At 42.3% G+C, this 13,195-nt stretch overlaps 1 protein-coding gene across 2 annotated transcripts in view; it reads right to left on the reverse strand.

The window, feature by feature from the left end:
* The window catches only part of slc35f3b (solute carrier family 35 member F3b), a 49,625-nt gene that overhangs the window by 15,621 nt on the left and 20,809 nt on the right, over nt 1-13,195 (reverse strand). Inside the window, exon 1 of one of the 2 annotated variants that reach the window (XM_063491354.1) lies at nt 7,479-7,746. The exons of the other annotated variant lie outside the window; for it this stretch is intronic. Coding sequence (XP_063347424.1) covers nt 7,479-7,554 — 76 coding nt within the window. The 5' untranslated portion in view covers nt 7,555-7,746. Of the gene's footprint in view, nt 1-7,478; nt 7,747-13,195 lie in introns of those variants that run through there. 2 annotated transcript variants of the gene reach the window in all.

Genomic DNA, 13,195 nt, shown 5'->3' on the forward strand with positions numbered 1-13,195 from the left:
GACCTTTCCAGGTGGTCTCATCATACCATAGATTAACTCCCCTGATGACTATCGCCTCTTATGCTAATGCCCCGGCTTCCCCGGGCTACCTATACTGACTGCACGAGAGATTCACGTTCTGTTTATCTATCGCAAACGTCAAAAAGAGATGGAGTTAAGATGCAGCGCTGTTAGAGGAACCTGAACAATGTTCCCTGCTGCTGCGAAAGCAACTGACGGATCTGACAGCACGGAGGCACAAAAAAAACTAAAGATGATTCGAGATCGTTGTCATTGTCACCGCAATGAAGTGATGAATCAGCAGTGGCCAAAAAAAGAAACAGGCACACATGGATGTTTATCAAAGTCTTGTGCACAGGGGTGAGAATTAAGTTTCTCTATTCTGAGCTCTGAGGCCTCTTTGTCTTCTTCTGAAGGTCATCTCTTTGTTGGTGCTGCTCATTTTGTGTCCTTCCTGGGCCTCCGTCCCGCATCCTGTGGCTCTGACCACATCTCTGGACTACACCGCAGTTTAATCTCCCAAATGTGATAATGGGCCAAGCCAATCAGCCCCCAGGCAGACTCTGGGGCCTAGCTAAGCATTATCAGCTCTGGCACACTTAGTGAAGTGACAACATTAGTGATATTATACAGCCTGTACTCCAGGCTGTGGCAGTTACCACAATACTTAAATACAATGTTCTGTGTCTTAAATACAATATTCTGTCTCTTATTAAATAAAAATGTATCATGCAATAAAATACTAATTAAAGCCCCTGTAATTAAATGCAGAGCTGCAAGGATATCTTCCCAGACTAATGACTTAAAACGGAGCACACTTCTTTTACACTTAGACTGACGGTGACCAATGATACTCTATCAACCCTGAATGCCAGTAACGAACATATCGAGTGAACTCATCGGTGTGCTGGATCTGAGTCGATGGAGTGGACCGGCAAAATCGAAGGGCCTCTCCGCTAATGACATTTGAAGCTATTATGACCATAGATGAAATACTCAGACCGAGTCTTCTTAAAGTGTTAAATGATTAACTCAAAGCTCTTCACCTTTTTAATTCATAATCTAATGTCAACCGTCAAGGTGAGTCTGTCACACTAAGCTGTCTATAGCACAGGAACAGTGCATTTCTGACATTTTAATAATTAATCTCAGCCTTCGCGTGCACTGGATCGCAAATTAGTTTTAGTTTTAGATTACTGTGATAGAAAAATTAAACCCTGGATGAAAATGTCTACATTTCATCCCATTATATGTCCAAATGTACTTCATTGGATGCTAACCGACATCTGCAAAATTGCTGGAGACAAGAAGAAAGTGTTTCTAGGGGCAGCTTGTGATCTGCTCTGACAGCTGTGTATGGCTTCTTCTTGTTGCTTCCTCAGATACAGTCATCCCTACTGCTCAGTAGAATGAAAGCATGCTAGAATCATAGGATTTAATAAGCACAGGTAAACTAATAGCCTATTAGCATCTATCTATCTATCTATCTATCTATCTATCTATCTATCTATCTATCTATCTATCTATCTATCTATCTATCTAATTGTTAAAATATGGCACAGTAAATCAATCATTGTGCTGTAAGCTCATATATCTGCCTGAAGTATTTTAGTTCACTGAGCACCTCGTATGCCGGATACTGAACATACATCCCTCTCCCAGTAAAGGCAAAGGACTCCAGTGGATGTTGAGATTAATCTTGCCACTAACGAGCCAGTTTTCCAGCTCCTCTCCCTCATAAGTCTGTGCTTCCCTGCTTCCCAGCTAGCCTTCCCACTTCTGCTATCCTCCCTCCCTCTGCAGTCTCTGCAGTGCAGATCTCTCCTGCTGATAGCTGCAAATCCCAAACGTGCCAGCAAAGCCCTGCCTGACTGCTCGCTCTCACACTTCACAGAACCCGGCCGTGACAGGCTGAGAAAGTCTCGATACGTCCCTGTCTTTGCTCCCTGAACGGGCCACCGCCCAAGCCGTGGACCGCACTCTCTGCTGCCCCGCTTCCCCCTGAGCCAAACAAAGCTGCTTGCAGGCAGCAGCAGCGACAGTGGCGTCAGGCTCAGGCTGGTTTGCCAGGGCGGCAGGGTGCAACAGTAGGGAGTGTTTACCTGGGACCTCAACAAGGGGAGACGCAGAGGTAGGAGAGTTTTGTCTGTTTGGCAACACCTCCGCGGGAGCAAGAGTGCTCTGCAGTGCTCTGCCTCAGCGATTCAAGAGGGTAAACAGATCAATCATACACACACACACTTCAGAGAAACTCTTCTCCTTTTATTTACTGTCTTTGGTTTTGCTTGGTGATGAATACAAATTAAGTAGTTCAACTTACTCAAGCCAACCTTGTCATCATCAAACATTACAGCATGAAGTCTTTGTGTAAAAACCTTAAGGAGTCAGATCATCTTAATTTTGACACTTTTACTTTTTAGCGTCATTGTACAAGGCTGAAGGAAGAAAATCTCTAATTTTTAAATAAAGTTACCCGCATGGTAAGGTATGACTGAAGTGTCGTTAAGTAGGTTGAACTGAACCTTTCACATTTTTTGTGTAATTCTCTGAAAAATAATAATAAAAAATAAGCAAACAAATTGAAAATCACAGTTCTTCTTCTTTAAACTGGTTTATGGCTGTCACACAGCATCAATCACTCAATAAATACCTCAATAAAAATAAATCCTTCAGATCCATGTTGACTTATTTGGTTTGTCAGGTCTGACATAAGTCAGAGGCAGAGTGTTTTAGAAATACTGTTTTCTTTTTGCTTGGGAAAAAAAGGCAATTTATATATATACATATCATTTTTTTAAAAATAAGCCATTAACTGTACTTTTATAAAGAAGGATGGTAGTTTAATCGCAGAGACAGCTAGAAAGACAAGCAGCACACAGACAGCAGTTACTGTCTTTGTGGCCTCAGAGACTGACAGACAGTGGGAGTCTGTGATACTTGACTGTGACAACTTGGTCAGGCCAAGCTGTCAGTCAGCGCCCTTTCAACACACCAGAGCAGGCTCATCTGACAAGCCTGTCCCACTCAATAACACAAAAGAGAGACAGGCGGAAAACACACCCTGCTGCGTCAACCAGCTGATAGGTAGGACCACATGGGCTGAGGGGACTAAAGGCCCAGAAGGGCAGACAAGGGTGGGTCAGCTGTTACTGATCCTGCTCTCCTTCGTTCTCGGTTTCTCCTTCAACCTCAAAGGACAGCACGGCGACTTCCTCACCGAGGAGCAAACTTGTTGTTTGTGTCTGCCTTGACCTGCCCAGCTGGTTCAACAGATGCTCATGATACAGGTCAATGCTGCAGCCCCCTTCATGCCTTATTGGTTACACTGCGTGCATGCAAGCAGAGAGTGATTGTGCAGGTCTGCGCACTGTGTTTTGCAGCAGAGTAATAGCAATCATATTTGGCATCGGGTACGCTACAGGATAACCCCCCGTTCTGAAGCAGCCCTCCCTCGCTTGCAGTGCCTTATACCAGTGAATGCACTATGATGTACCCGCAGTTTAACAGACTGGCAAGAGTCCCAGCACTTTCCGCGACAAATCAATATTTAAAAGATTGGCCACAGCATTCCTGTTAAGGTAATGGAAAAGCAACCACGGCAGGTGTATGCTGAGTGTCTGCCCAAACTGTGGTTTTACTCCCTCTATTGCACCCCAAGGCAACTGATGACACAGGGACTCTATCAAATTTCACAAACCTGAGTCACGACTGCAGCTTTTTTAACACATCTTAACCCTTTTATTGTGTCACTGCTGTGAGACACTCGCAGTTTGGCAATTGCGTTTTTAATGGCATCAAAAAGTATGTTCAACAAACTAACTGCTTACTCACTTTCAGAGATGAAACGCACGTTTGCACACTCGAGTATTCAAATTTCTGTCGAAATGGCTCAAATAAATATAATCTTTTACATTTTTTTTGTTAAATTTTTTGTCATAAACAGCCTGTTAACCCAACCACAGCTGTAGCATCTAGTCTGCTGGGTGCATTGTGTATTTGGAGAAGACAGGCAGTCTTCCTTCTTACCGAAAAGCTTTTGGATCAGCTCACTCGATTTAGGATTACCGCTGAGGAGCTTCGTCTTTACACATATTTGTAGCGGGCTTTGCTTAAACGCACTGCTTTTACTATATAAATTACAAATATAATATACAGAAAAGAAGTCGTGCAGCAAACCTCCAATAACGTTCGGCTTCAGCTCACAGCCCTCTCTGCACACACTCATGCTGTACTTGATAAACCTAAGCAAAAGCTCAGCCTCTTAATAAAACAAAAGCCCTGTCACTGTGTATTCAATGCACACTTATCAAGACCCATTTCACTGGCTTTTAAAATACATTTAGCACGAAGATCAAGATTTACTTTTGCTCCTCTGACAACCAACAATTTCAACTCCAATTATGCTCAAAGAATGAATTGGAAGTATTTAATGAAGCTGAGGAAGAAACTCTAAGACGAATCCCACTAATACTCCCAGTAAGCTTTTAACTGATGTATCTAATACATTCACAATATGTACATGCAATATGTTGACCTCTGTCTGGCACATGTAGCCTGATCTCCATACTGAGGGTGCTGCTGCACATTTACATACAAATAAGACACATGCAAATGAGTAAAAGATTCAAGATTCTGCCCTTGAAGCAAACATGCGGTGTTCGTTTTCTGTAGAGCAATGATTGCAATTCAGATTTTTATGTTCTCTGTCTTGAATCATCCAAATCATTTATGTTTTAAAGTTGGCCCGTATGAATATACCTGGATCAGATAGAGATGCACAGGCACAAAAAAGCAGAGCAGGAAGGTCAAAATAAGAACTCCTAACATTCTCCAGCACTCAAACGTCCAACTGCTTTAATCAAGTTAACCTAAAGGGTCTACTTCTCTATACAAAGGCTTTTAATTTGCTATCGTCTGAGTGGCACACATACAGAAACTCATGGTCAAAGTGCACGAAGCCTTTTGGGAAAGATTTAGTGTGCCCATAACGGCAGCTGGTGACCAGCTTCCCGGGGGGGTGTATGTGTGCTGAATCACTCTGAAAACATGCCTGTTCAGTTTCAGAGGATATAATTAAATTGCTGAGATTAAAGGGACGTTTATGAACTTCTTACCCCTGCTTCTGATGACAAAGGGACCACACAGACATTCCCTAAAGACGCCATGGATAGAAATACGTTTAAAAGAGAAATCAATAATAATTATTGTCTATGAGAAGAAAACAGAGGAAGCGGTAAATACTCCAAAGGAATGAATTAAAGCTGTAAGAGACAACATTGAACTGTAGAACCAGAACCATGAGTCAACCAACAAAGAGGAGATCATAGGATGACTATGGAATGGTTTGTGATGAAGAACAGATTGGTTACTATCAAGTAAATGTATCAATTCAAGCAATAAATGTAAGAAAAAATTTAATTTCATGTTCAAATCAGATACTGTACTTGTTGCTTCACACTGCGTGGAAGTGTGCCTGTTCACTGGACACAAAAAAGAAGAGAAAAGACAGACCACTGATAATTCAAGACTGGGGGGGGAAAGTATTTGACAGTTTGCTGCAGGTTGTTAGTGAGGAGAACAGAGGTTTCAGTGCTGTGTTACATAAGCATGAGAGACTCTGAAAAGCTGCATGTTGATATGCTGTGGCCCCCTGTGATCCCCTCCTCCACCACCACCACTCCTTCAAAGCAGCTGCTAAAAACGAGCAGCCGAGCGCTCACATCACAAACTTTACCGCTTTGACTCCCCTCAAAAATTTACAATACCGTTTCATCCCCAACACAAGACGCCTATATGCACGTTTTCTCTCCCCGCTGCCTCGTGTCACAGCAGAGTTTTTGTCAAGTCTGTATACACAAGCTTGTCAAATAACACCCCGCCATCCCAGCTATTCTGAAAATAAAACCCGTCGAGCCTGAAATTTACACTAATGAGCTTAATATCTTTGGTAATCCAGCAGCACGGATTATTCTGAAGTTACCCGGGGCGCCTTGTCTGAGTGTATGCAATGCAGACTAAACACCTCGGGCGTCGATTTCATCCATGTCCATTTAAAAACCTGCATAAAAATTGGCCACTCACCTTCCATCTGCTGGTTGAGTGATCGATTATGAATAATGAAGCATTTTCAGATGGTTTCACATTAACGCTCCAGACTATAGCAAACTCCCAAACAACAGGAGCAGAGACAGAGTCTGAGTCAGCAACAACTCGAGTCCTGCGTGACAGAGGCAGAGAGGTAAACAGTTTAACAAGTATTTATGTGACTGTCCTCTTAAATTTATGTGTTTTATGTAACCTAATAGCTTTTTTTTAGTGGCTTCACTGATGATCAGTCACCTTGAGCTTCAATACTGCACTGCACAAAAGTACAGCCGCCACCAAACCCGTCATGGTCACACAATGAGTTTGTCTATAAAAGCTCTGAGGTTCTAGTTTCATGTTGTGAGTTTGTCATAATGATGCTCTATGAAACTCACCAAAGTAATTGCAGTTATTTCTCTATTTGATCCAGCTGAAAGGTGAACATCTTTTCTGCAAAAACACTGATGTTCAGTAGTCTCGAGTAATAGATGAGGGGGGGAGCATAACATCAGCTCTTTGCACAAGAATCAGGCAGAGGAGAACATCATAGGAGGGATACTGTACAGGCATCAAAGGGACTATCACACTATACTCTTTCAAGAAGGTGTTGAGAATGGTGCAGCAGACACACACACGCGACACACACAAGAACTCCGAGAGGTGTTGTCTCTTAATGATGTCAGCAGGAAATGCCAGGGCTCCTGCAGATCAGAGGGATTTTCAGACGAGACAGGGGAGACCCAGTGAGACCCAACATCAAGCTATGAGGAAGACTGAAGGACACTGCCACGGAGCGTTTACTGGGAGCACCGATAACACGCTTGCTGCTGGGTTCATGTCCCAGCTGCCCTGGCATTATGCGCTGGCATTTTAAGCAGAGACTCCTGCAGCCTGTGATGATGGGTACACGGGGGAGAGTGCGAGGGGAATCCCTGCTGCAATAACAACTTAAGACCCTCCCCAAGGACCAGTAAATTTTTAGCACAGCCTTCGCGAGTTGCGCTCATTCCCAAAAATCAGTGCGTCAATAACGCAATCATTTAAACGCAACGGAACAAATTTGTCATCGTTGTCGTATAACGAGAGAAATAAAACAGCCTAACATCCAAGTGAAGCATCTGACATCACTCATGTAAAGAAAATGGATCTTGAGCTTTGATGTCAAAACAACCCACAAATATTGCATCATTGATTTGAAGTTGAGCGCTTGACTGATTCCCGTCGCTTCGTGTTACTCACAGTGAGATTTTCTAAAGTTGATCCTTGTCTTAAAAAAAAAACACAAAAAACGATTCGTGAACAGAAATATTTGAGCTGAGCTCCGGTCTCTGTCAGAGGCACACCGGCAGCCCCCAGTTTGCGGGGGTACAGGCGGTCTCAACGGAACTCCCTACCTTCCACTTTGGTGAGGGTGAGCACCGGACTGTTGCAGGCGGACAGCGGGGCAACCCTTGCAGAGTGTTTCTTCATGATGATGAGCTCGGATGGGCAGAGCTCCGAACCGCTTCGACTACATCCCTGAGGCTGATTTGGTGCAGACACCAGACCTCTTGATGGGACCCTTGATGTTTCTAGAGCCGGTGTCCTGCTGTCTGTCCCCTCACATCCATCCAACCTCCTGTTTTTAATTTTTCTCTCTCTCCCTCTTCCCTCTCTCTCTCTGTACCTCTGTCGGATCCCCCCACCCCCTTCCTCCACTTCCCTCCCCAGATCTGCTGTATCCAGTGCGTCCTGGCCGGTCTCTCCTTCACGTACAGTTTGGAGATTGCTGCAATTCGCCAACGTCACGCAGCAATCAGCTTCATAACCACGTCCCACCGCCCATCCACCCACCACCCTTCGTCGTGAAGCTCGGCTTTCCTCCCACACTCCCAGCAGCCGCGATCCCTCCGGGACAAAGCAAAGTCTGCATGGGAGTGAGTAGACGCAGTCGCTGACCCGGAGGCGTGCGTTAAAACTCTGGGCTATAAATGGACTGTGTGACAGATATGATGGGACCAGTACAGTTTAAGTGGGAGGCTGATGTGGGTGTGTTTAGTCTATAAATACTGCAACTATAGCTCATGATTATAATGAAATAATATGATGTTTTTTCCCCTCTGGATGAAGTAAAATCCTCACAATTAAAGCTTAATGAAGCTTCCAGTATCTCTGTAATACAGCTTGCTGATGGGCTTTTAACGCGGTGGTTTTACACGCTCATGATTTTTATTTGTGATTTAGTTGTGAATTGCCTTTAAGGTTATGTAATCTCAAAATTGCACAGGGAATTGCATGTTTTTGCATTTACTGCAAACTTCTTAGGAGGAATGCACCCACCCAGTCTTTTCTTTTCTAGTTTCCCATCTCCCAACCATCCAGATACTGATGAGCTTATTGTGGATTGGTGTTGTCAGGGCTAATAATTAATAAGTTGCACTGATACCAAGCTGACATATCAGCGTCCACCTAAGAAAACTAAGACCATTGTGATACCTACATAAATGCACATGGGCTGCACCTGTTATTACATAGCCATGAATAAATTGTACATTATATTGTAGCATATCATTAGCATATTAGCAGGTAGGTGTACAAATAAACTGAGTGACCTAAGTTGTTCTCCTAATACTTCTTCTCTGTGCTTGTCACATCTATGATTTGATAAAGACGTCACCGTTTGCATTCTTCTGATAACAGAAATGAGCCGAGGATATCTGGATTCTTCTTCAGGTGAACGAGAGGCGCTGAAACCATTTCCAGTTCCTTGGACTCTTGTCTTTTTGATCTATCAACGACAAAACTTGGCTCTAAAGCCTGGAGTGACAGTTCAGACTTGTGTGTGTGTTTCATAACTCTCTTAAACTGAAAGCTGTCCAAGGCACCGTTGCAGCAGCTGGTCAGCTGAAATTGTGCCTCGGTGTATCTGTGTCATGTCATTCCATGTTTTGCTTGTGTTTTATTCCTGAGCAACCATTGGTGGATACATCAGAGAAAAGCTGTCAGCGGTTCAAATTATCCAGCTCCATACTTATCAGAGAGTGCCTCTGATCCCTGTGACTATCAGAGTTAATGTCTTTGTAGACATACAAGTGTGTGTCTGCAGAGGCTCTTCATATGTGAGTGTGATCCAGCTAAAGGAAACTGTGCTGAATAATTCACTTTTTAGACCCACAGTCAAGCAACAATCCCTTGGCCGTGACTAACTAGGACAGGGAGCTCTAAAAACACTCTGCCCAGACGCATTCTGGCATCCCTCAGCAACCACTGGAAATGCTGCACTGGATCCACTGGATCCTTTACTATTTTCCACTGCTACACACACCTCCTGTGTTTGGGTTTGAAAAAGGGAAATGTCAGGGAGAGCGGATGAGGGCTAATGGATGAAGTGCAAGAGCTCACCGTGAATGAACTAAAAGAGCAGAACAGGATGCTTGATGGATAAACATTATAAACATGTCACCTGTGAATTATATTATTGTGTGTCACAGTAAAAATTTCCACAGCGTGTATGTGTGTGTGTGTTTGTGGTGTGTGTGTTTAAGGCTCTGCAGCTGCCAGATGTCTTTGTGAGCTGATGTTTTCAGCTCTCGGTACCTTTGTGTGTTAAAGACATGACGATTCAGAGACTGTATACATGTTATTACCGATAGGAAAGACAGGGAGGTGGAAATAGGTGGAGTGGGTGAGATCATTAACAGATCCCAGTCAGTGACTCACAGACTTTTATCTGCAAACACGGAGGAGGATCAAACCAGTCCATGCTCTGAGACACCACATGACAACTCCCTCTCTCTAACAAACAATCTACAGCAATCAGTGTGCATGAGCTGTAACGGCACGTAAAAAGCCAAATCCTTTGAGGTCCTGTCCCTGCACCAACACAACCGTATGAATCCTTTTTATCCCTAAAAGAAGCAGATCCGCAAAGAGAGGCGATTATTCTTCCATGTACACAGGAATGTTCTAGTGTGCTCCAAAGAGCGGCTTGTACTTTTCTTCCTTTTGTTTATTCATGCTGAATAATGGGGGAAGCTACAGTAGCCATTTTCCAGCTCAAACAACACAGTTTAGCAGGGTCAAACACCACTGTGTGTTGAAAGATCAGGGAAATATTTGATCTAAAACAACATTAACACATACAGTAGTGTGCAAAAATCTTGAGCCTCCCCTCACTTTTGTATATTTTGCTAAGAAATTGGGAAATACATGTAGCAAATTATTGAAACATAGGAGACAGTCACTGTTGTACCTCTCTCCTGAACTCCTCCATACTTATTGACAATCATTTTAAATTTGGATGTATCAAGGATTTTACATCTAGCTCTTGCGTAATTTGGCATAACTCAGCATTTTCTCCCTCTTCTCTCACATCCTGTGTCAGGTATTCACTGGACGTTTTCCTGTTTCTTTTTTTCTTTGTTACTTTCAGATACTGTTCACTTGTTACTTAGACCTGCCACTTCTTTTTTATCTTTCAGTTGTCTGATTTTGAAGGTCACACAGTGCACCATGTGAAGATATGCCAATTTTTAACTATTAGCTCTTCAATTGTTGGTACAAAAATACTATTTTATGCCAGTTAAACTGTGCTATCTTTTGGCATTTTCTGTAGATTCTACTAAAGACATTGGAACAAACTGAGTGTTTTTGCAACAGGCTGCTGGTAACAAAGTGACTAATTAAAATTGGTTCTTTGTTAAATTCCCTGTTATATATATGCACAACACCAGATCTCCCCTTGAGTTATGTTCCTTTCCATCCATCCTGCAGTCAATTTAGAATCAGCTATTAAACTAAGTTCATGCATTTCTTTGGGTGAAGCTCGAGTATTTGGAAAGAACCCACACAGACACAGGGAGAAGATGCAAACGCATGCGTTTCTTCCTGTGAGGCAACAGTGCTAACCACCAAGCCACTGTGTGCCCCCTGAAAATAGTCAGGTACAGGAGCCAGGACGGAATATGAGTGAAAAAAACAGCATGTCCAAAGGAAAACTTCCAAATGCTTCTAGAAAGTCTGGGGGGTTACCACTTCATAAAATTACAAAAAAAAAAAGAGAAAAAAAAAGTCACCATTTGGAAGAAAAATATAAAGAAATGAGATACTGCATTCCCCCCAAAAATGTGGTGGCCTTGGGGAAAACATCTACAGCTATGCTAGGAAGACACAGAAATCCAGCTAGAAGTTTTCCTTGTAGCCAGCAAAAATCATAACAGGAAAGTAGTTTGAAGCAGAATCTCTGGGGAACAAAGTTCATGAAAACTGACCTACCTTCATGATCAAAGGGCAGTTTTTGCTTTGGATTAAGATGAAACAAGAAGCAAATCTTTTGATATTTACTCCCTACTTGATATAACATGTATTCACCCCTTTTACAGTTTCCAGACTGTGTAAACTTGGAGCTGGATAGGAAGGAGTAAAATGAGGTGGTGTGGAAATCTATTTCACTGATAATGCATTCAAGTACTTCAGCTGCAAGTTGGACTTGATATTGGAAGATGATTGACTCGGACTACTAAAAGGTGTCCAAGAGTAAAAGTTTCAATGATTTCTTGTCTGACCTAAATAAAGTAACAGTGGCAGCATGAGTAAAAGTGCCCAGATTAATTTGTGCACAGCTTTTTTTTTTCTTACAGACAGTCCAAGCTGTTGTAGTGCATCTTTGCCAGACACTGACAGATTTGTTAACGGCATTTCCTTATCCAATGACACTGCAAACCCTGATTCAAAACAAATCAATTCCTTGTCTTCACACCATGAAAGCCTCAGTTTGCTGAAATAAGGGAATACTGGAGGCGCCCAGTCACCTCCTCAAGGACGTGATGCAGTTCATTATGCAATTTTATTAAACACATGACCCAGAAGCCAGAACTAGCCTGTCAATTTATTTTGGTCAGTTTTACAATCTTCCTACTGACAAAAAGCCACATCCTGGTACACTACACTAAAGTAAAAAAGTAACAGATAAACCATTAAATAACAGAAACCATTTTCTTACCATTTACCATGGGAAATGTCCATTTTTTGTGACCTTAGTAGCTCAAAATAAAAATGAAAAAGGACATTTCCTGTGAATTAACAGAAAACTTCATTTTTTTCATTACAGGACAAAGTACTGAAAATAAAAACTGAATGAGCTGCCAGTATTGTAATTTTGCACTTTTATTTCTTGACATTTAAGCCAAAAGAGCTGCGCTGACATGTTTCTTTGGTTTAGTACGGCAGCATTTCCTAATAATGTAGAAAAGCTGAGACATGCTTTTGAAATTGCACTTGTTTTCCTAAATATATATCAAGGATTAGTCATGTCGTTAAATGTCTGTACAACAAAAGTAAAGGAAAAAGGTGGAAAATGTTGCAAGTTAAACTTGCTGTGTTAGATGCCATCACAGGGATGGTTCATGATTCAGCAGTAAACTGGATAATTTCCAAAGGTTCACTTTTTTGCAAACTTTTTCCACTTCATTAAAATGATCAAGCACAATCACAGTACACCCAAAGATAATGGGGTATAGACACACACATACAAAACAAACATAAAATAGGACAATTAAATTTAATGTTGCCATAAATATTAATGACTCATTATTATTGATGTAAAGTACTGGCTGTGTTTTCGTTCTTTGTTTCCTTTTTTAAAAAAATCTTCCCATTTCTGTCTCCCAGGTGACTTCTGACTCCTGATTATCAGAGAAGAATACGGGGCAAAGCAGCAAACATAGAGGCTGGGACTTCATTACAAACCTGAAAGAGCATGTCTTGCTATGCAATAATACCTCCCAGGGTGTGGAAACAGAAGATGAGGTTGTGGCATAGAGTCCTAAATAACAGCTTGTTCCCAGCACCGGAAAGGTCAACTCAAATTAACTTTCCCTCTTCTGAGGTCCTTTACATCTTCAGAGAAAGACACAGCTCATCTCTAAAGGCAAGTGGCTGTCGAGGTACCGCAAACAGTGGCAATTCATAGGATTAATGGCCTTAGTGGGGTCCCCTGAGAATTAGAAAACCACTGCCAAACCACTTTCCCTGTTTTTGTTACACTGCAGAGCTACATTGGAGCACAGGCTCGCGCTGGTCTTTCACATAATCTGAGATACACTCTTGGGACTATAAATCTCTGCTGCCATAG

The sequence above is a fragment of the Pelmatolapia mariae genome, linkage group LG13 (genome assembly GCF_036321145.2).
Source record: "Pelmatolapia mariae isolate MD_Pm_ZW linkage group LG13, Pm_UMD_F_2, whole genome shotgun sequence".
Lineage (NCBI taxonomy): Eukaryota > Metazoa > Chordata > Actinopteri > Cichliformes > Cichlidae > Pelmatolapia > Pelmatolapia mariae.